Source organism: Bombina bombina, chromosome 3 (assembly GCF_027579735.1).
Source record: "Bombina bombina isolate aBomBom1 chromosome 3, aBomBom1.pri, whole genome shotgun sequence".
NCBI lineage: Eukaryota > Metazoa > Chordata > Amphibia > Anura > Bombinatoridae > Bombina > Bombina bombina.
In genome coordinates, this window is record NC_069501.1 from 403,467,080 (window position 1) to 403,488,473 (window position 21,394).

Consider the following 21,394-nt stretch of genomic DNA (forward strand, 5'->3'; position numbering starts at 1 on the left):
GGGCTATGTAGTTCTCTGAGGGGGGGGGGGGGGGGGGGGGGGCTTACTCTAGCCGAAGATTTTCCTGCACCAAAGCTGGATAGCAGACAGGTAGCAGTTTTATTGAGTCTATTGTGTTGCTTAGACTATCTTCACCCTCTCTCCAGAGAACCCGGACTTTTTGGCTAGCAATGAAACGGTGATAAGGTTGCAGAGTCCTTTTTTCCTTCTCTTTCTTTCCTTTTATCTTTTCCCCTAATTCACTGGGAGTGGGGCAAAGGGACTTAAAATAGGGGGCACCGATCTTTATCCTATACCTCTCAGGCTTTCTCTTATGCTTTTAATAGCTCACGCAGGTAGAGTATTAGACAGGCACAGAGAGGGCCCAGGCCAGCTTCCTATAAAAGTTTTTCACCCTCCCCAATTCAACTCCCAGACTTAAGCTAGCCAGTGACCTTTGCTTATGTTAGTGTTAATATTAATAACAGCATCAAAAAGAAACGAAACTCTTATGGTAAACAGAGCAAAAGAATCAAACACAGTCTGTCCTTGGCCAGAGGACTATTGAAGGCCAGTTAACGGTTACCGGACCAAGCACTAGACGGAGTGCTTTAGACTACTTCCTTGCCGCTTCTCCCCTGCTTCCCCCAACGGTCTATCTCAGGCGGAACCAGGCCGCCAAGAGCTGAGTCGTCCTCGCTGAACCATGTGCGAGAGTAAGCAGTCAGGGGCTTTAGGTCGATTCCTGCGTTGAATACTTCAATCCAGTATTTACTGTGAATACACCCTGCAGGCTTGGATTTGGACGACCGGGGTCCTGGAAATAAGGACCTAAGCGGGGTTTGCTCTCAGGAGGCTCGGACGCCTACACGCTGCTCTCGCACCTCAGACGCGTACGTCAGGGCTGCTGATGTCAGATCCGGTCTCGCAAACCCGAAATACACTTACCAGACTGGCGGCAACCACTGCTCTGGCATTTAACACCAATAGATGTTTGATATCTATTGAAACTAAACTCAAACAATACTCATACCCATGCCAGCAAGCAACCCAAAGATACCAGCAGCAACGGAGACAAAAAGGGTTTAAAAAACACCACAGCCTGGTAAAAAAAGGGTCTGCATTAAAATGCCCTAGCTTAGAGGACAAATGTTAAACAGCGAAGTAAGACAAAAAACTAACTCCCTTTAAAGGGACATTAAACACTTTGAGATGGTAATATATATAATAAAACAACTCTGTAATATACTTTCATTATTTATTTTCTCCTCTTTGTCTGTATTTCCATTCTGAAATTGTGAGCTTTTCAGTTCCTGTTAGAAATGGAAGTGCAGAACACTATTAAATCCAGCACAACCATTGGCTGCACACTCTAGTGACCTATTTATAACTGACCCTAATTGGCTACAGCAGAGAAGGTAACACAAGTTACAACATGGCAGCTCCCAGTGTTTTATAGACACTAAAACTTTACACTTATTTTGTCACTTTTTAAACAACTAATGAAACTTTAAAAAATACATCTACATGTTAGTCATGGACTAATCTTTTCTTTGAATGCATCATTCTATCTAGCATTTATTCAGTGTTTAATGTCCCTTTAAGGACTAAGCTTAGCACTGTCCACTTTTGCATGGAAAGATTAAGAATAAGGGAAATGGTCTCAGTTTTAAACTAGTAAAAGGGTCAAGGTTGAGGTCTGGCCATTAACCAAAGGCAAGCAGGTCCTTCAAGGGTAAAGAATAAAGGAAAGGTGGAAAAGGGTCTCGGTTTTAAACCAGTAAAAGGGTCAAGGTTGAGGTTTGCTCATTAACCAAAGGCCAGCAGGTCCTTCAATGGTAGATGCATCTAGAGTGAGCCAAGACAGCTGTGAACTTAGCTTAACTAGAGAAACCATCACCTAGACATCTCTATAAGAAAGGCACATTCAATTGTCAAGGGACTTTAATCAAGATGCTAGGCCCAGGACTTCCAATGGAGGGTGCATACAGCATGTGCAGGCGCAGTCATGTTATTGCCTTCTGTTTTACTATGAAATCTCACAAGATTCCACTGAAATCTCATGAGATCAAAGTAAAGCAAAGTGTGTGGCATCAGCACTGATGAAGCCAATTGGCTTTTCTTTAAAATACAGCTGACAGTAGCTTAAGAATGACTGTTCACCGAGAACATACTATTGTGAGCTGAAGAAATTTTGAGGTAAAAAACTTAAAATTATACTTACCTGATAATTTTCTTTTCTTCTGTACGGGGAGAGTCCACAGCTGCATTCATTACTTTTGGGAAATACAGAACCTGGCCACCAGGAGGAGGCAAAGACACCCCAGGCTTAAATACCTCCCCCCTCCAGTCATTCTGCCAAGGGAACAGTATGAGAAATATCAGGCTAAAAAATGTGCCAGAACGACGAATAAAAAAGAATTTAAGGCTGCCCACAGATAAAAAAAAAACAGGCTGGGAGCTGTGGACTCCCCGTACAGAAGAAAAGAAAATCATCAGGTGAGCATAATTTAAGTTTTTCTTCTTAAAATGTCCACAGCTGCATTCATTACTTTTGGGAAATCAATACCCAAGCTTATATAGAGGACAATGAATGCAAATGGGCTGGAACAAAAAGGCGGCCCATTCTGATGGCAGCCTGACAACCTGGATTCCCGACAAAAAACTACTTCAACAGAAGCAGGAAGAACAAAAATATGGAAAGAGGACAAGGTAACTGCCCATCAATTAGAACCATAAGGATCCCCGTTAGCGATCACTCTACATTCTGGACTCCACTGAGAACAAAAGCCTCTGAGGAAACAAAGTCCCACTCTCCAGAAGTGCACAAATAAAAACCTCTCCATGAACAATGGCAAGGGAAACAACAAACAACTCCCACACCATATTCTCCCTAACTGAAAGAAGGGAAGAATCAGATAAGAAGGTCCGAAAGCACCTCCAGAAACAATCCCCGAAGACTCGAGGACAAAAAAAGAGAGAGAAGCACCTAGCATAACTAAAAAAAAAGTGGCTACCAAGCTGCAAGAGGACAAAGTCCTGAAGAAAATACTCGGACGGAGAAAAAAGAAAGGAAAAATTCTAGATCACCTCCTACATGGATCCAAAAGGAACCAATGTAAAGCCTTAACCGAAACCGAAGTCCCAAAAGGACAAAAGGTAGAACAAGACTACCCTACTATAGACAGCTAACTAGCACAAAGAAACTGAACACCCCTAGGTCAGAAAAAAACCCCGGGAGCAGAACAGGAAAGGAATAGTAACATCCGTTTATGCCACAAACGAAAGTCGCAGGCTTCCATCGGATAGGCAGTCAGACTAAACGTCAAACCACAATAACTAGCCAACCGAATAGCTAGCCAACTTGCACCAGGACATTCCTGTAAAGGAACAAGAGAAAAAATAAGAAAGCAGGGCAGACCAATTCACCCCCTACCAGAAAACGGGGTAAGGGAGGACAACACCCTGACCAATAAGGAAGAACCAACTACCCACTAAGGGAAGGTTTCCAAACCAAGTGCAAGGCCTCCCAACGTAGTAAGGATCCTTTCAGGAGAAAAGATACGTGGCCAATGCCCAAACAGAGCAGTCAGAATTCCTAACCCCTTCTCCGATCAAACAGTCCTATCACAGAAGCGACTGTCAATGTCCCAAGGACAAAAGATTAAAAAAAAAAATCCCAGCATCGACAAGGCCCAGGGATCCGCTAATGAATCTCCAACCAGGAGTTCCTAAGAAAGAGAAGCAGGAAGGAGGCACCGACACCTAGAGAGATTAACTCATGATCAAGGATACCTATCCTCATTACCCCTCAGAAAACTGAAGGGAGAGTACACTGCAGACAAGAGAAACCCTCGACCCACTGAACTCGTAGAGTCAGATGAGGAAAAACTACCTCAGAAGGAGCCAACTGAATAGGCGCAGTAGACCAGATCCTTCCAAATAGAAGGAAAACGAAGACACACAGGAATATTCCAGTAAGGAAATTCCCAGGAAAAACTTCCTCCATCTCTCCAGAAGAGAGAAAAAGAACCGTCCTAGTAGAAACAAGGAGATTTCCCCAGGACCGGGAAAACAAGCACGCTACTGAGCGCCAGACAGATCCAAGACTAACCAAAAATGCCAAGTCAACGACAAGGACTAGCTAAAAAAAAACGGACCCCCAAAACCAGGTGCCGGATCAAGACCAAAAACCTCACGGAACAATCAAAGTTACCTGGAAATTAAATTTGCACTAAAGTTGATGCATGCCATACCGTCTTGGACTTTGATTTCTCATTAAGTATCCCAGTGGCTGTCCACTCAGCCCCAAAAGGCTTCTAAGATAACACCCACAAAGTCCGAAGACAAAGGAAGGACCCCAAAGAGATCAGAATTCCAAGACTGAGAGAATAAATTAAAGATTCAGTCTGGATTAACCCTCAGAAAACCTACAGCTCAAGGAATTAAACAAATGAGTGAGCATCCTAAAACTCCTATTGGTTGACGGCAAGAGAGACTGCATAACAATCCCGCAGATCCCCAAGTAAATAGTATTAAAAAGGGGATACTTCAAGGACAAAAAACGTTCCCTAAGAACCTAGTCTCCGCAACCAGATGGCCGACAGTCCTACCCAAAAAAGGCAAGGGGGAGTGAATAGCATAGCAATCCTCAAAAAAGAGAGAAACATTAGCGAAAGAGATCGGAAAATTGGACACTCCAATCCACAAGGAGTGCTAATAGAGGGGAAAATCGCCCCCTACTCCAGATACTGGAGATCTCCCTGCAGTCATCTGATCCTCCTCCCGTCCAAGGACCTCCGGAACTACAAACCATGCAAGTTATGCAGGGACAAAACACTTAGTATCGAGTACGACCAACATTGGACGCCCCACCAAGATGAAATAACGTAGGACCAGTCTGATATCTAGGATAGAAGGGACTATAACTTGCAGAAACAAGAAAAAGAACCTCGTAGAGGTAAGCAAACTTAGTACCCAGACAGGACCAGCCTGTTGTCAAGGATACAAAAAGTCTGATATAACCTCAAAAGAACAGAGAACTAGTACTCAACCAGCCTGAACCAGAACTAGTACTCAACCAGCCTGCTGACCAGGGTACAACCAAACTGTTCAAGGGCTAACTGAAAGTTCTAAACCCTAACAGGGATAGACGGATAGACTAAACAAACAGACAAACGACAGACAAATAAGCTCTGAGGCTTACACATAGTCTTAAAATAAACTTTTTTTGTGTGGCTTCCGCCAGACGCAACAACCATCATGACCATAAAATCGCTAGTATCAAAATCCCAGAAAAGAGATTCTGAAAAGGAAGAGTCTGCAACAGTCTCGAGCTCCGGGGAAAAAAACACATCCTAACCGGATCAAAAGAAAGTAGGCAGCACCTGCAGGTGAACGTCAAAAGGGAAAGCAAACACTAACAGGGCCAGCCTGTCAGAGACCCGATTCCTCAAGAGCTCAGAACTGGGATAAGATAAAAAAAAAAAAAAACACAAAAAAAAAAAAAAAGACAATCAGGAGTAGTATTCACATCCCTCCACTCATCTAGCGCTGTTCGTCATCAGAATCAGAAGACTGAGGATCTAGAGGCCAAAAAAAACCTCCAAAGCCTGCCTCAGCAGTACACGCAGGCGCTTCAGACTGACTCTAAAGGCAAAATCCATCCCTGACGGGGCATTTGAAGGCCCCGACCCTGACGGTAGTACCCCTGAAGCCTCAGAGGGAACTGCTCCCCCAGAGGAAAAACCCAGCTCACCTGGCGCCTCCATGTTAAGAGGACACGGATAAGCTCTACACTCGACCTCAGGAAGCTGTAAATGCGCCAACGCCAAGAATATGACCATGCACAACCGAGCCGCAAACTCTGGAGGAAAGAAACCTCCTTCCGGCGGAGTAACGGTATTTGGGACAACTGCCTGTGAAGGAACAGAAAATTCCAGGGAAGGCACCTCACGGGACACATAATCCTTAGAGGCGGATGGCTCAGTGGGCTCTAATCTCTCTCCAGAGGAAGAAAAGAGCAATCTATTACAGCATACGGAACATAATTGATTGGGCTGGATTACCATACAATCTAAGCAGAAAACAGAATCTGAATCAGAGAAATCCTCCTCAGAAAAATCTGAATCCTCCATAACTTGACCGGACAAAACTTGTACAAACACAAGTAGCACCTCACATCCCCAATGGCTGGGGCACTCACCACCTCCTATGACCCAGACAAGTAGAGAAAAAACACTCTCCACCGACCCTTGGTAACAAATACAGAAATGGAGAACGAAAACGTGGCCACACTCTGTCACTAGGTGCAACCTACAGGTCAAGGAAAAGCGTGCCAGTCCCATCAAGAAACTGCGTAGCTGGAAAAAAACCTTCACGTTCCCTAAAAGCCATGAGCCCCAACATCACTACACATAAGCAGACAGAATCACATAACAAATATGATTAAAGTCCCCCACTGTTCAATAACCCCCCTTCAGGAGATATTAACCCTTGATTCCATAAAGATAAAGGAGTCCCACTGAGACCCAGTGTTCTATCATTACATTATATTCCCACATTGAAAGGAAAATGAAACAATCTTACCGGAATCTATGCCGTGGAACAGAAACACGGTCCTTCAAGTGTGACAGATAGTAGCGTCACTTCTGACATGGACTTGAGTGAAGAAAGCAGGCAGCGAAACTAGTCAATGCCGATTGCTTATAGAGCGGTTGATATGAGTCGGGATAGTTTCGCAGAAAGACTCTCCCTGCATCTCTGGACTCCAACTGTCATCCAAGGTCTCATTGAGAGGCTGACAGGACTACTTAAAAGTCCAGTTCCATCTCGAAGAGTACTACCCTCCATAAGAGACTATTCCGTTATCTTTTAACACTTCTCTGCCAACCTCCTGTGACGAAAGACAAAGAATGACTGGGGGATCAGGGAAGGGGGGGGGGGGTATTTAAGCTTTTGGCTGGGGTGTCTTAGCCTCCTCCTGGTGGCCAGGTTCTGTATTTCCCAAAAGTAATGAATGCAGCTTTGGATTCTCCCTGTTTTAAGAAGAAAATCTCTTTTTTCTTTTCTTACATAGAGATGTTCAGGAGATAGTTTATTGTCAGTTTCACTTTCAAGTGATTAGTTAGCATATGGGTATTTTGTCCCTTTACAATGTGATAAATCTATGGTGGAGGTGGAAAAATGATGATGTGCAGAGTTCAACACCAGGAAGGGCAAGCAAAATAAAATATGAAAGTACATTGCAAATTAGTTTTTTTGTATGCATGATTAAAACATTTAGGCCTAGGTTACGAGTGAAGTGCAATATCTGCGCTCTACTCAGCAAATACCAGCGCATGTAAATGGAAGCCTTGCGCTCACGAGAGTGGGTTTCCATAGGCTCCAATGGGAGCCTCATTCTCATGCCGTCAGACACGGAAATCCACCTAGTGTAGCGGGCAAATTGCGCAGCAAAATAAAAATATATATGAATATATACATATATTGGTGTATATTTGTGTATATACAAATATTAACACATAAAATATATATATGTATATAAGCATATACATATACAGTGGATATAAAAAGTCTACACACCCCTGTTAAAATGTCAGGTTTCTGTGATGTAAAAAAATTAGACAAAGATAAATCATTTTAGAACTTTATCCACCTTTAATGTGACCTATAAACTACACAACTCAATTGAAAAACAAACTGAAATATTTAAGGTGGAGGGAAATAAACAAAAAAAAACTAAAATAATGTGGTTGCATAAGTGTGCACACCCTCCTATAACTGGGGATGTAGCCGTGTTCAGAATTAAGCAATCACATTTAAAACCATGTTAAATAAGAGTCATCACACACTTGCCACAATTTAAAGTGCCTCTGATTAACCCCCGAATAAAGTTCAACTGTTCTAGTAGGACTTTCCTGACATTTTCTTAGTCGCGTCCTACACAAAAGCCATGGTCCGCAGAGAGCTTCCAAAGCATCAGAGGGATCACATTGTTAAAAGGTATCAGTCAGGAAAAGGGTACAAAAGATTTTCCAAGGCATTAGATATACCATGGAACACAGTGAAGACAGTCATCAAGTGGAGAACATATGGCACAACAATGACATTACCAAGAACTGGATGTCCCTCCAAAATTAATGAAAAGACGAGAAGAAAACTGGTCTGGGAGGCTACCAAGAGGCCTACAGCAACATCAAAGGAGCTGCAGGAATATCTGGCAAGTATTGGCTGTGTGGTAAATGTGACAACAATCTCCCGTATTCTTCATATGTTTGGGCTTTGGGGTAGACGGCAAGACGAAAGCCTTTTCTTTCGATGAAAAACATCCAAGCCCAGCTAAATTTAGCAAAAACACATCTGAAGTCTCCCAAAAGCATGCGAGAAAATGTGTTATGGTCTGATGAAACCAAGGTTGAACTTTTTGGCAATAATTCCAAAAGATATGTTTGGCGCAAAAACAACACTGCATATCACCAAAAGAACACCATACCCACAGTGAAGCATGGTGATGGCAGCATCATGCTTTGGGGCTGTTTTTCTTCAGCTGGAACCTTAGTTAAGCTAGAGGGAATTATGAACAGTTCCAAATACCAGTCAATATTGGCATAAAACCTTCAGGCTTCTGCTAGAAAGCTGAACATGAAGAGGAACTTTATTTTTCACCATGACAACGACCCAAAGCATACATCCAAATCAACAAAGGAATGGCTTCACCAGAAGCAGATTAAAGTTTTGGAATTGCCCAGCCATAGCCCAGACCTGAATCCAATCGAAGATCTGTGGGGTGATCTGAAGAGGGCTGTGCACAGGAGATGCCCTCGCATTCTGACAGATTTGGAGTATTTTTGCAAAGAAGACTGGGCAAATCTTGCCAAGTCAAGATGTGCCATGCTGATACTCATAACCCAAAAGACTGAGTGCTGTAATAAAATCAAAAGTTGCTTCAACAAAGTATTAGTTTAAGGGTGTGCACACTTATGCAACTATATTTTATTTTTTTATTTCTACTTCCCTTCACCTAAAAGATTTCAGTTTATTTTTCAATTGAGTTGCATAGTTTATAGGTCACATTAAAGATGAAAAAAGTTCTGAAATGATTTATCTTTGTCTCATTTATTTACATCACAGAAACCTGCCATTTTAACAGGGGTGTGTAGACTTTTTATATCCACTGTATATATATTCAGAGTAAAAACACAGTCTCCATTGACACAAAAATAAAAATGCTCATATTTTATTTATTTTAAAGAGCTGTCCACTTTATTTGGGGGGGGGGGGGGGGAATTGGAGCAACTATTTATGACCTCTGGTTAATTGTGCTTGGCGCAAAGTGAAACAGCGAGCTTGTGGAAGCATTAACCACCCACTTGTAATGGCTGGTTATATAATGTGCACCCGTAAACTGGCAAAGTTGCCCCTTTATGGGCGGACGTTAAAAATAGTGCTCCACTTTTAATCTAGCCCTTAAATGGGGAAATTACATTTAGAATTTAAAAGGGAAGTAAATTATAGTATATGGCTAATACAAATAGACGGTAGCCGACGTATGGTGGATAGCCTATGATGAAGTAGGGAAACCCCTACGAAACGCGTAAGGCACACCCACTGTATACGTCACACGCAGCTGTTTTGGATCAAGCTGCTCAGTGTGGCGGTTTTGTTTTTTACACCGGAGATCTTTTATTGGGACACCTGGAACCTCTTGAACTAAAGATAAGACGCTTCTACTTGCCACTGTACAACATGAACTACTTCTCTTCACTGACGGAAAGGTATCTGTCTGGACAGCAGTGTCCCTATATACTGTGGAACCTAATGGTGTTTCAGGATATGCTTAAACATAACTCAAATGTTTGAAGTTGTCTAATGTGAGTGAATTTTGTGTGCTTTAATAAATTGCGTTTTTAACCACTACAGTTAGAGGAGTCTGCGCTTTTCTTTTCTGTTTTCTTGTGAAGTAAATTATAGTATCTGTAAAAAAAAAAAACTGATTGAATGCAGTCTACAGATGTTTTTATATAAAGCAGTTAATCTGTGTAGCCGCCCCCTTCACTTCAAACATATTTTATACTTCACAGGCAATGTGGTACCACACCCACTATTAAGTATAATGTAAACACGCCCTGAAGCCAGCTGCCATTATAACCAGTAGCGATACACTGCATATAAGCCAAGTCAGTACCTTTAGGTTTCCCATTTTATGCAAAACCACAAAATGCATGCCATTTATGCTTTACTTAAAGGGACAGTAAACATCTTGACAGCATATATATATATATATATATATATGTGCAATGACACAACTTTGCACAATATACTTCATTATTTATTTTGCCCTCTTTTTATGTAATTTAGCTCTGAAAAATTGTGGCTTTGAATTCTCAAAGCTGGAAATGTACTCTGTTGGCTTTTTAAGGCTATCTCTGCTAGATATATTTCCCTAATTGACTTTTAAGTGGTAACAACTGCAAAACAAAGCACTTTATAACAACTGTTGCTAGCCTTGTTGTCTGCAGCCTCAAGCCAGGATTGGTTCCTCTAAATAAAGTAAATGGTGTGTGGAGTTTGGCCATTGAAAAACAAATGCAGTTAAAGGGACATTATACACTAATTTTTTCTTTGCTTAAATGTTTTGTAGATAATCTATTTATATAGCTCATAAAGTTTTTTTTTTTAAATAAATGTATAGTTTTGCTTATTTTTAAATAACATTGCTCTGATTTTCAGACTCCTAACCAAGCCCCAAAGTTTTATGTGAATACCGTCAGCTACCTTCTCCAGCTTGCTCCTGTTTGTGTAAAGGGTCTTTTCATATACAAAAGAAGGGGGGGGGGAGTGTCTTATTTGCCACTTGCAGTGGGCTTTCCAGCTACCTTTTCAACAGAGCCAAACTGACAGCTTCTAAGTAAGTTTTTAAACAGTTTTATACTGGATTTTTATATCAGTATCTGTGCATCTTATTCTTTATAGTAGTGTCTATTACATGCAGTTATATGAAAATGAGTGTATACTGTCCCTTTAACAATTATCTTAATTTGTTTGAAAAACATTTAGACTTGACTAATATGATTATAGCAACACAGGAAATGTATTGTAATTGCAAGGTCTTTACTGTCAAATTAATGGTTAATTACAGTGACAGCCAGCTACCCCACAGATAGTAGAATGCTGGGAAATAAACATTTTCATGGCAAAACAAACACAAAAGCTGAAGTATGGAACAAAATCCAATTATAGCAGATGCATTAAATCTTCACTTTTATGACAGCATAGAATGTGTTCATTGCTTTTAGTGAACTGACTTCACAATTCTTACGTTTGCATTTTGTTTCTAGGAGCCTGTTTTCTGAGGTCATATCCCCATTAAAGACTTAATGAAGAGACATTTTTCCATGCACTTTTCTTTTCCAACAAAAGCCGGCTGGTCTTATTTTTAGACAAATTACTGTGAAATCAATGAGGGTGCGTAAGCTATGATACATTTTTCCACGTAGGGACTTTCAAAGCAGGAAGAGTGGATTCAAAGCAGCAATATGACTCATATGGTGTGCTAATGACAGACTGAATTACAAAAAAAAAAAATCAATAAAAAGGTTAAATAAAAAAAGGTTTGTATTTGGGAGATACATAACTCACATGTAACAAGCCAATCTATTATGTCATAAAACTGAAGGCCAAATAATATTTAACAGATATAAGGTCAAGTCTGTTCTTTATGTATTTGTAGGACATTAATAAAAGAAATAAGAAAATGTCAGGTTGCCTGAGAATCAGAAATATTCTATTAGCCTTGAATAGTTGTTAAACGGCCAAAAGTCTGATTACTCTAGAAAAAGGGACACTGTATCTGAAATCTTTGCCATAATTAACTGCTACAGTGAAGCTAATTTGAGGAGAAAGGGAAATATAAAATATTTATTACAGTAAGAAAGCAGAAATCTGTTACTTATTAAAAAAACAGCCCTAAACTGTTAACAATCCAGTTTTACTTAGAGATTTAAAGGGACATAAAACACCGTACAAATTTAAGTCTTCTGTTGTCTTGCAATAAATTAACATACTATTCAAGTGTGAACACTTTCTGAATCTATTAACCATATGTTTGCCAAACACCCCTACATTTGGAGGAGCCAATCCAGAATTGTTATTGGGAGTAGACAAGGTTAGCCACTATGCATTGTTTTGCAGTATCTTATCTAATCCCCCTGTTAAGGTCAATTATGGACAGATATGTAACAGGATTGGGCTTGTTAAATCTGCAGTGTGCACTTTAAATTCCAAGAACTGTTTCTCAAGAACTATTTCTTTAACAACTATGTTTCAATAAATAGTTGTAAACAACTAACCAGAGTCATATATAGGACTAGGCGACAGGCCTAGCATGTCATGTTCCCTTTTCTAAGTATTATTTTTTTTATGGTTTTGCGTATGATTTTCTTTTACATGCTTACTATTTATTTATTTTTTGTAATCATTGCAGTCTGGGTTTAATGAGATAAGTAGAATGGATTCTTGATTGCAATTTCTAATTATTGCTAGAATGTTGCTACTCTGGTGTGTAACTATGCATTACGCTTTCATAACCCATCAATCTGAAGGATTCTAAAAAAGCAGGAGCTCAAATTAAACTTCTAGTGGAGAAGCTTTAGAATTGCTTTTTACTTTTATCTGTTGCAGGATCAAGTTTCTACAATTCCTTAGGCTAAATCCATTTATATTCCCTAAATTATAGGCCACGCAAGTCTGAGACACACCCAGACATTTTTCCAATTATGACAGCAGGAACAAAAACATGCCAGGAATGCTCTACAGCTTGCCACTTACGTCCAACAGAAGAAGAAAAAAAATTACTTAGGAAATGTATTGCCAAACCAGTGACGATTCAAGTTGCTCTAGTTATTAGGACAAAATAATCTTAGGAAGCGAATAGCAAATGCCAAAAATGAATAAATAAATACAATTAAAAAAAGTAATTAATTAGCAGCATTTATCAGCAGGTGTCCACTTGAAAATATGAGACTATTAAAGAGCGTCTCCAAATCCCCGATTGATTTACCTGTGTCAAGACTCCTGACTGGATCTGAAGAGGTTGTGTAGCCGGGGCTTGTGGCACTATCGGAACGCTATTGTCCATACGAACAGGAAAGCCGGAATGTTTGGTGGTTGCTTGAAGCCCAGCAGCTTGAAAGAACAGATACAATATGCAAAAAATAAAAACTACATGTTGCAAAAATGTCTTTGCTAAAGTCCTCTTGCTCCTTAAATGGACAGGATACCCAAATACTAAATCATTAGAAAGTGATGTAACATTAGCTGTAAAAAGCTGGCTAGAAAATATCACATGAACATCTCTACATATAAGATATTTTACCTCAAAATTTCCTCAGTAGCCACATCTAACTGTAAGGGGATTTAAAGCAGCCAAACAGGATGCTTGTTCCAGGACTTGCAAAGAGAGTGTGTTTCTGGTATCACTTTTTCCCTCCTTAGTATAAAGACATTTACTATGAAATCTTGCGAGATTTTTGTGAAATCCCATGAGATCACAACAAAGAAATGTGCGAACTCTGCACTGATGAAGGAGTAACATTACAGATCACTTAAAAAGGGACAGTTTACCCAAAAACTCTATTGCTTTTAATTTGTTCACAATTTTACCTGCTGGAGTATATTACATTGTTTACAAATAGCTCCTTAGCTTTTATATCGGCATTAGAAATAGCTGATTTAGCCTGTAGCCCAGATGCAGCACATTGTTTTCACTTTCTGTGATGAGATTTTTATTTACAGACTCTCTTTTCCTGCAAGTCATTTAGAAATAAAATTCAATTTAAAATTAGGCAAATTGCACTAAAGCACCAGCTCAGTTGCAATGTGTTCTCTTCAGACAGTGCTCTGCACTGGCTGAACTGTGTTAAGGAAAAACTTACAGTGCAGCCAGAGCACAGCCTGATAAGGAGCAGTACTGCAAAGCAAAAGCGCTAACAGTTCCTGCATGTGACCCATTTGTTCAGCAGATATGCTGCATTTTCTGTGAGGACATCTCAGATCACAGCATGTTTTGCTTGGGGGCCTGTAGTATCCCTACCTATACTGAAAGTGTATTTACCTAGGTATAAGCTATTGAGAAACTAAGTAAACACAGCCAGCAGCAAAACAGTGGGACATGGAAGAGATAAAGCTCTAAAACAGCTTGTAGAGAGATAGAGATAAGGGAAGCATTTGAGTGATAGGATAATGAGATCTGATTTGTCTCCAAGCTTAGACTATTCTGATGGGCTGTGATTTCAAAGAGCAAATCCAGTTATTTTGCAAAAATAAGCATAAATGAGCAATATCTCATACATTTTATACACTGCAGCAGGTATAACAACTCATGGGGAACTCACTCAGAGATAAACCATTTTAAAAAGAACTGTCCCATTAAGTCTTGTGCGCTGAAAAAAATTTGAGGTAAAATATCATCTATTTACATAGATGCTATATGTTCTGGTTAAATTTCTGCAGTTACCTCCTTCAAGTGAAATTATCATATGTGTAACATGTCCCAATATCCTGATTACAACAATCACATAAGATAAGTACAAGACATTTCAACAAAGATTTGTAATTAAATATTGCACATTTACATTTCAGAATAAACGCAGCCCTAAAAAAAAAAATATATACTTTCTTACAAAGTACTCTGGGGCAGTTTCAACCCACCCCAAATAGCATAAAACTATATAACTACTAGTTAATTTACAAGTTTTATTCACAAGAGTATGAGAAAAAGAAGAAAATGGAAAGTGTTGCAAGATTAACTTTGTATACTTTGTTGAAAAGCATATCTAGGTAGGCTCAGGAGCAGCAATGCACTACTAGAAGTTAGTGGGTGATTGGTCGCTAAAGCCTCTTGTTATTGGCATTGCTATTTGAGCTTGCTCCCAATAGTGTATGTATGTTCTGGAGATGACTGTGTTTAATCCCTTTGCAGGAGTTCATTTTATGTAAACAACAATAATAAAATGATTTGTGTGCATAAAACATTAGATCATTTTCTATTTACACGTATGCCACTTTATTTTTAACACAATACAGCTTTTTGTGTTGTAACAGAAAAAGAGAAGTGGAATGTTTAGGTGTTCAAAATCATGGTACCTTGAAAAGCTGGCGGGCAGACAATGAAAGTCTGCTGGAATGGATCTGTCTGAGTGCAAAGTTGGGTTGTTCCGGGCTGCAGTGACACACTTTGCTGTGCAACTCCAGTGACCGGAGCAGCAGAGGGTGGGTAAAGTGCCGACTGATAGTTAAGTAATGAGACATCAGAGTTAGCCAGTGAAAGAGTAGCCGCAGCAGATGAGCTAGATGCCAGCACGCTAGCCTACAATCAAACAATGAAATTATAGGATTAACACTGACAGAACAAGCTTTAATATTGTACATACACATTTTTTAGAAGACAATATAAGTGGCTTAGCAAGCTTTAGATTTACAATTCGTATGCCCCTTCCCACTACGGCTCAGATACTATACTGCAGAGAACAAAGGCAGGTGGGAAATCTATATTAAATTCATACATACATGTAAAATATCACTATATTTTACCAGCCAGTGAAAAAAGTTACTAGTACCTCAATATTAAATATATGGGGGACAAAATTAATAATGTCTTGCTTGTCTGGGACTTGTAGAAATGTCCAACCCTGTATTAATATGTACATACATTTCAGGTTTAAGGAAATCCAAATTTTAATTTCCATGAAAAATGTGATTTCTTGGCCTATTGATGTGATGACTCAAGTCTTGTGTTTAAATAAAAAAAAAAAAGTCAATAAAACACTAAATAAATGTAAGTAAAAAGCAAACAAACAAAAAGAATTGCTGTAATATTCTCAGGCTAATCTTTGGTGTGAATACCTGAAGAAATTAGTGTAACCTTTTAGTTCTTATAAAAGTAATGGTTAATGTTGAAACCTAGATTTCCCTTAAATAATCTTTTCTGCTAAGGACAATTAGGGACATACATAAAATAGGAGTTACTAAATGTGCAAACAATGGCTGTGTGGCACAAAGCAATGTTAAATTGGACTGTAAACCTTGGGAGATACTTTATCAGCTTATTTTTAACTGCCACTAACTGGCCTCAGCAGGGGATACATTTTTTTAGAAAATTTAGGATAAGTACAAAATGGCCACGCATATTACTTTATAGAAACTCAAGGAAATTGGAAAGCCCGCCGTTTTTAGAGTTACAATACAGGGAAATGGGACAATATAAATAAACGTTCAATATCCAGAAGATTTTAATGTAAATTCCTGCAAACTAAAAAACTCTCAAAGCTGAAGGCGTACACAGAAGTGACATGGCTTCAATAAAGTTTGCTGTATTACATAGATAATTGTGAAGCAAGCTATACAAAAATGTATTAAAAAAAAAATCTGGTTATTACTTAAAAATAAATAAAATAAAAAAGGGAAAAAATACCTTCCAAAAAACACAAAAACTTAATGCAGCCTTTTCCAGTTAATCACTCGATAAGTTAACTGGATCATTTCCCAGAAAATCAACAGGAAATATTCAATGCACAAAAAGCTTTTCATCTAAACCTTTAACAAAACAAAAAAAAAATATGCAGGATATTTGAATTCTTTCCAAAAGGAATGTCAAAAACCCCTGTAAACAGTGATGAAACTGCATTGCAAACCAAGTAAATTCTCAAGTAACCGTATCATTTCCTTCAATTGATAACGATTGTATAAACTTTAAGATTCCTCTTAAATCACCTCTGATGTTGACTTGGAACATTTAGGAATGTTACAGTTCTATAAATTCCCACCACAGTTTATTTCACTTGCTTACTTGGTTGTGCACAGAGTTCAGCTGGTTATTAAAGCTCATAGTTAAGTTTGTGCTTGTGTTAGGAGCAACGTGAGTGGTGAACGGACTCTTTATCTGATTCACTGCATCGTACATATTGCTTCTCCTCTTGCAGATTTCCATATTCTGAAAACAGGACTTTACGCTGAAAGGAAGAGAGAACAATGTTAAATGAAGGAAAGGGCATTTCAAAGCAATTAGGGACTGAGCTTTAGTAACCGAGGTCACATAATGGATGCAATTGTGCCGCATAGAGAACTAAAAATTTGCCAATTCATACTACACCAAATTTAACAACTGTTAAAATGTTAATTTAATGCACCATATGATCAGTTAGTAGAATGTGGTGATCAAAGTTAACAGATTGCCACCACATGTAGCAAGACCATTAAGTACAGCATAACTGCATAATCAACAAATGCATAACAAAAAGGCAAAGCAATAACACTTCTTTTGAATTTTAACTGAACATTAGATTTTTTTTTTCCAGTCAAATTTCAGTTTCATGTGACCATCAGCCAATCACAGAATCATATATATATACATAGGTGCTGTGAATTTTCGCACATGCTCAGTAGAAGCTGGGGGGGTAACACCTTGGAAAGTAAATTGTAAAGCATAAAAAATTACAAACTATCTGATTCATGAAAAGTTTAATTCTGACTTTCAAATTTAAATTATATTTTCTGTCTTCCAACTAAAAGCACATTTCAAATGTATTATAGTACTCTATTTTTTGTACAAAGGATGTTTTGGAGGTAGTTGTCGCTATCAGCAATTGACCAGTAGAGTTTCGATACTCACTTGTACTGAATCATGCATTTCATATTTTTTGCACTTTAAAACAAAAATATTTGGCACATGCTGTTCTGTCCTATACATGATGGAAACTGTTTGGTACTGTAACCCTATAAGTGTTTTCTCTTTAAAAAACATAATTTATGCTTACCTGATAAATTCATTTCTCTTGTAGTGTGTTCAGTCCACGGGTCATCCATTACTTATGGGATATATTCTCCTTCCCAACAAGAAGATGCAAGAGGATCACCCAAGCAGAGCTGCTATATAGCTCCTCCCCTCACATGTCATATCCAGTCATTCGACCGAAACAAGACGAGAAAGGAGAAACTATAAGGTGCAGTGGTGACTGGAGTTATAATTTTAAAATTTAGAACCTGCCTTAAAAAAAGACAGGGCGGGCCGTGGACTGAACACACTACAAGAGAAATAAATTTATCAGGTAAGCATAATATATGTTTTCTCTTGTTAAGTGTGTTCAGTCCACGGGTCATCCATTACTTATGGGATACCAATACCAAAGCTAAGTACACGGATGATGGGAGTGACAAGGCAGGAACATTAAACAGAAGGAACCACTGCCTGTAGAACCTTTCTCCCAAAACCAGCCTCCGAAGAAGCGAAAGTGTCAAATTTGTAAAATTTGGAAAAAGTATGAAGTGAAGACCAAGTTGCAGCCTTGCAAATCTGTTCAACAGAGGCCTCATTCTTAAAGGCCCAGGTGGAAGCCACAGCTCTAGTGGAATGAGCTGTAATTCTTTCAGGAGGCTGCTGTCCAGCAGTCTCATAGGCTAAACGTATTATGCTACGAAGCCAAAAAGAAAGAGAGGTAGCCGAAGCCTTTTGACCTCTCCTCTGTCCAGAGTAAACGACAAACAGAGAAGAAGTTTGTCTAAAATCTTTAGTTGCCTGTAAGTAGAACTTCAGAGCACGGACCACGTCTAGATTATGCAAAAGACGTTCCTTCTTTGAAGAAGGATTAGGACATAAATGATGGAACAACAATCTCTTGATTGATATTCCTGTTAGAAACAACCTTAGGCAAAAACCCAGGTTTAGTACGCAGTACTACCTTGTCTGAATGAAAGATCAGATAAGGAGAATCACAATGTAAGGCAGATAACTCAGAGACTCTTCGAGCCGAGGAAATAGCCATCAAAAACAAAACCTTCCAAGATAAAAGCTTAATATCAATAGAATGAAGGGGTTCAAACGGAACACCCTGAAGAACTTTAAGAACCAAGTTTAAGCTCCACGGAGGAGCCACAGCTTTAAACACAGGCTTAATTCTAGCCAAAGCCTGACAAAAGGCCTGGACGTCTGGATTCTCTGCCAGACGTTTGTGTAAAAGAATAGACAGAGCTGAAATCTGTCCCTTTAGCGGATAAACCCTTTTCTAAACCCTCTTGTAGAAAAGCCAATATCCTAGGAATCCTAACCTTACTCCATGAGTAATTCTTGGATTCGCACCAATATAAATATTTACGCCATATCTTATGGTAAATTTTTCTGGTCACAGGTTTCCGAGCCTGTATTAATGTATCAATAACCGAATCCGAAAACCCACGCTTTGATAGAATCAAGCGTTCAATTTCCAGGCAGTCAGCCTCAGAGAAATTAGGTTTGGATGGTTTAAAGGACCCTGAAGTAGAAGGTCCTGCCTCAGAGGAAGAGACCATGGTGGACAGGACGACATGTTCACTAGGTCTGCATACCAGGTCCTGCGTGGCCACGCAGGCGCTATCAGAATTACCGATGCCCTCTCCTGTTTGATCCTGGCAATCAGTCGAGGTAGCAACGGAAATGGTGGAAACACATAAGCTATGTTGAAAACCCAAGGGGCTGCTAATGCATCTACCAGCACCGCTCCCGGGTCCCTGGACCTGGATCCGTAACAAGGAAGCTTCGCGTTCTGGCGAGATGCCATGAGATCCAGATCCGGTTCGCCCCAACGACGAATCAGTTGAGCAAATACCTCCGGGTGAAGTTCCCACTCTCCCGGATGAAAATTCTGGCGACTTAGGAAATCCGCCTCCCAGTTCTCTACGCCTGGGATGTAAATCGCTGACAGGTGGCAAGAGTGAGACTCTGCCCAGCGAATTATCTTCGAGACTTCCAACATCGCTAGGGAACTTCTGGTTCCCCCTTGATGATTGATGTAAGCCACAGTCGTGATATTGTCCGACTGAAATCTGATAAACCTCAGTCTTGCTAACTGAGGCCAAGCTAGAAGAGCATTGAATATTGCTCTTAATTCTAGAATGTTTATTGGAAGGAGTTTCTCCTCCTGAGTCCACGAACCCTGAGCTTTCAGGGAATTCCAGACAGCTCCCCAGCCTAGAAGGCTGGCATCCGTTGTTACAATAGTCCAATCTGGTCTGCGAAAGGTCATTCCTTTGGACAGATGAACCGGTGACAACCACCAGAGAAGAGAATCTCTGGTCTCCTGGTCCAGATTTAGCAAAGGGGACAGATCCGAGTAATCCCCGTTCCATTGACTGAGCATGCATAGTTGCAGCGGTCTGAGATGCAGGCGCGCAAATGGCACTATGTCCATTGCCGCGACCATTAAGCCGATTACCTCCATGCACTGAGCTACTGATGGGCTTGGAATGGAATGAAGGACACGGCAAACATTGAGAATCTTTGATAACCTGGACTCCGTCAGGTAAATCTTCATCTCTACCGAATCTATAAGAGTCCCTAGAAAAGGGACCCTTGTGAGTGGTAACAGAGAACTCTTTTCCACGTTCACTTTCCACCCATGCGACCTCAGAAATGCAAGAACTATCTCTGTATGAGACTTTGCATTCTGAAAACTTGACGCTTGTATCAGAAGGTCGTCTAGGTACGGGGCCACCGCTATGCCTCGTGGTCTTAGTACCGCCAGAAGTGAGCCAAGAACCTTCGTAAAAATTCTCGGGGCCGTGGCTAACCCAAAGGGAAGAGCCACAAACTGGTAATGCCTGTCTAGAAAGGCAAACCTTAAGTACCGATAATGATCTTTGTGAATCGGTATGTGAAGGTAAGCATCCTTTAAGTCCACTGTGGTCATGTATTGACCCTCTTGGATCATGGGTAGGATGGTTCGAATGGTTTCCATCTTGAACGATGGTACCCTTAGGAATTTGTTTAAGATCTTTAAGTCCAAGATTGGCCTGAAGGTTCCCTCTTTTTTGGGAACCACAAATAGATTTGAGTAAAATCCTTGTCCCTGTTCCGATCGCGGAACTGAGTGGATCACTCCCATGATTAAGAGGTCTTGTACACATTGTAGAAATGCCTCTCTCTTTACTAGGTTTGTTGATAACCTCGGATAAAAAACAAGGAAAGAGGCGCCGTATGTGTGAATCCGTAACAACCAGCATCAAAAAAAGGACAAGTGCAGGGTACTCACAATATAGGAAGGCACTCAAATGTGCCTGTAGAGGCAGGCTGGTATTCACAGCACACCAGCTGGCTGTGCAAGGCACTCCAGGGAATCGTGAGGTAGAAGTCAGTAAATCTTGGCAGACTGTAGATAGTCAGTCCAGCAGTATAAGGCTCAGGAGCTAAGTGCAGAGAAAACACAAAAGGGCACACAAACTGTGTGAATCTGTAAGGACCCAATAGTCAGTTTACAACCAGTGCAGGGTACTCACATTCTGTAGAGACACTCAAATGTGCCAATAGGGGCAGGCTGGCTTTCACAGCAAACCAGCTGGCTGTGTCAGATATGCAGCAGGATCATCCACAGCAGACAGGATACAGGAT

The 21,394-nt window shown here is 40.1% G+C and overlaps 1 protein-coding gene across 4 annotated transcripts in view; it reads right to left on the reverse strand.

The window, feature by feature from the left end:
* HIPK1 (homeodomain interacting protein kinase 1) overlaps positions 1 to 21,394 on the reverse strand; it is a 271,891-nt gene that overhangs the window by 113,346 nt on the left and 137,151 nt on the right. For all 4 annotated transcript variants that reach the window (XM_053706570.1, XM_053706571.1, XM_053706572.1 and 1 more), the window contains 3 exons: positions 16,826 to 16,988; positions 15,124 to 15,346; positions 13,040 to 13,164 (listed from right to left, as the gene is read on the reverse strand). In XM_053706570.1, the coding sequence (XP_053562545.1) occupies positions 13,040 to 13,164; positions 15,124 to 15,346; positions 16,826 to 16,988 (511 nt within the window). The remainder of the gene's footprint in view (positions 1 to 13,039; positions 13,165 to 15,123; positions 15,347 to 16,825; positions 16,989 to 21,394) is intronic.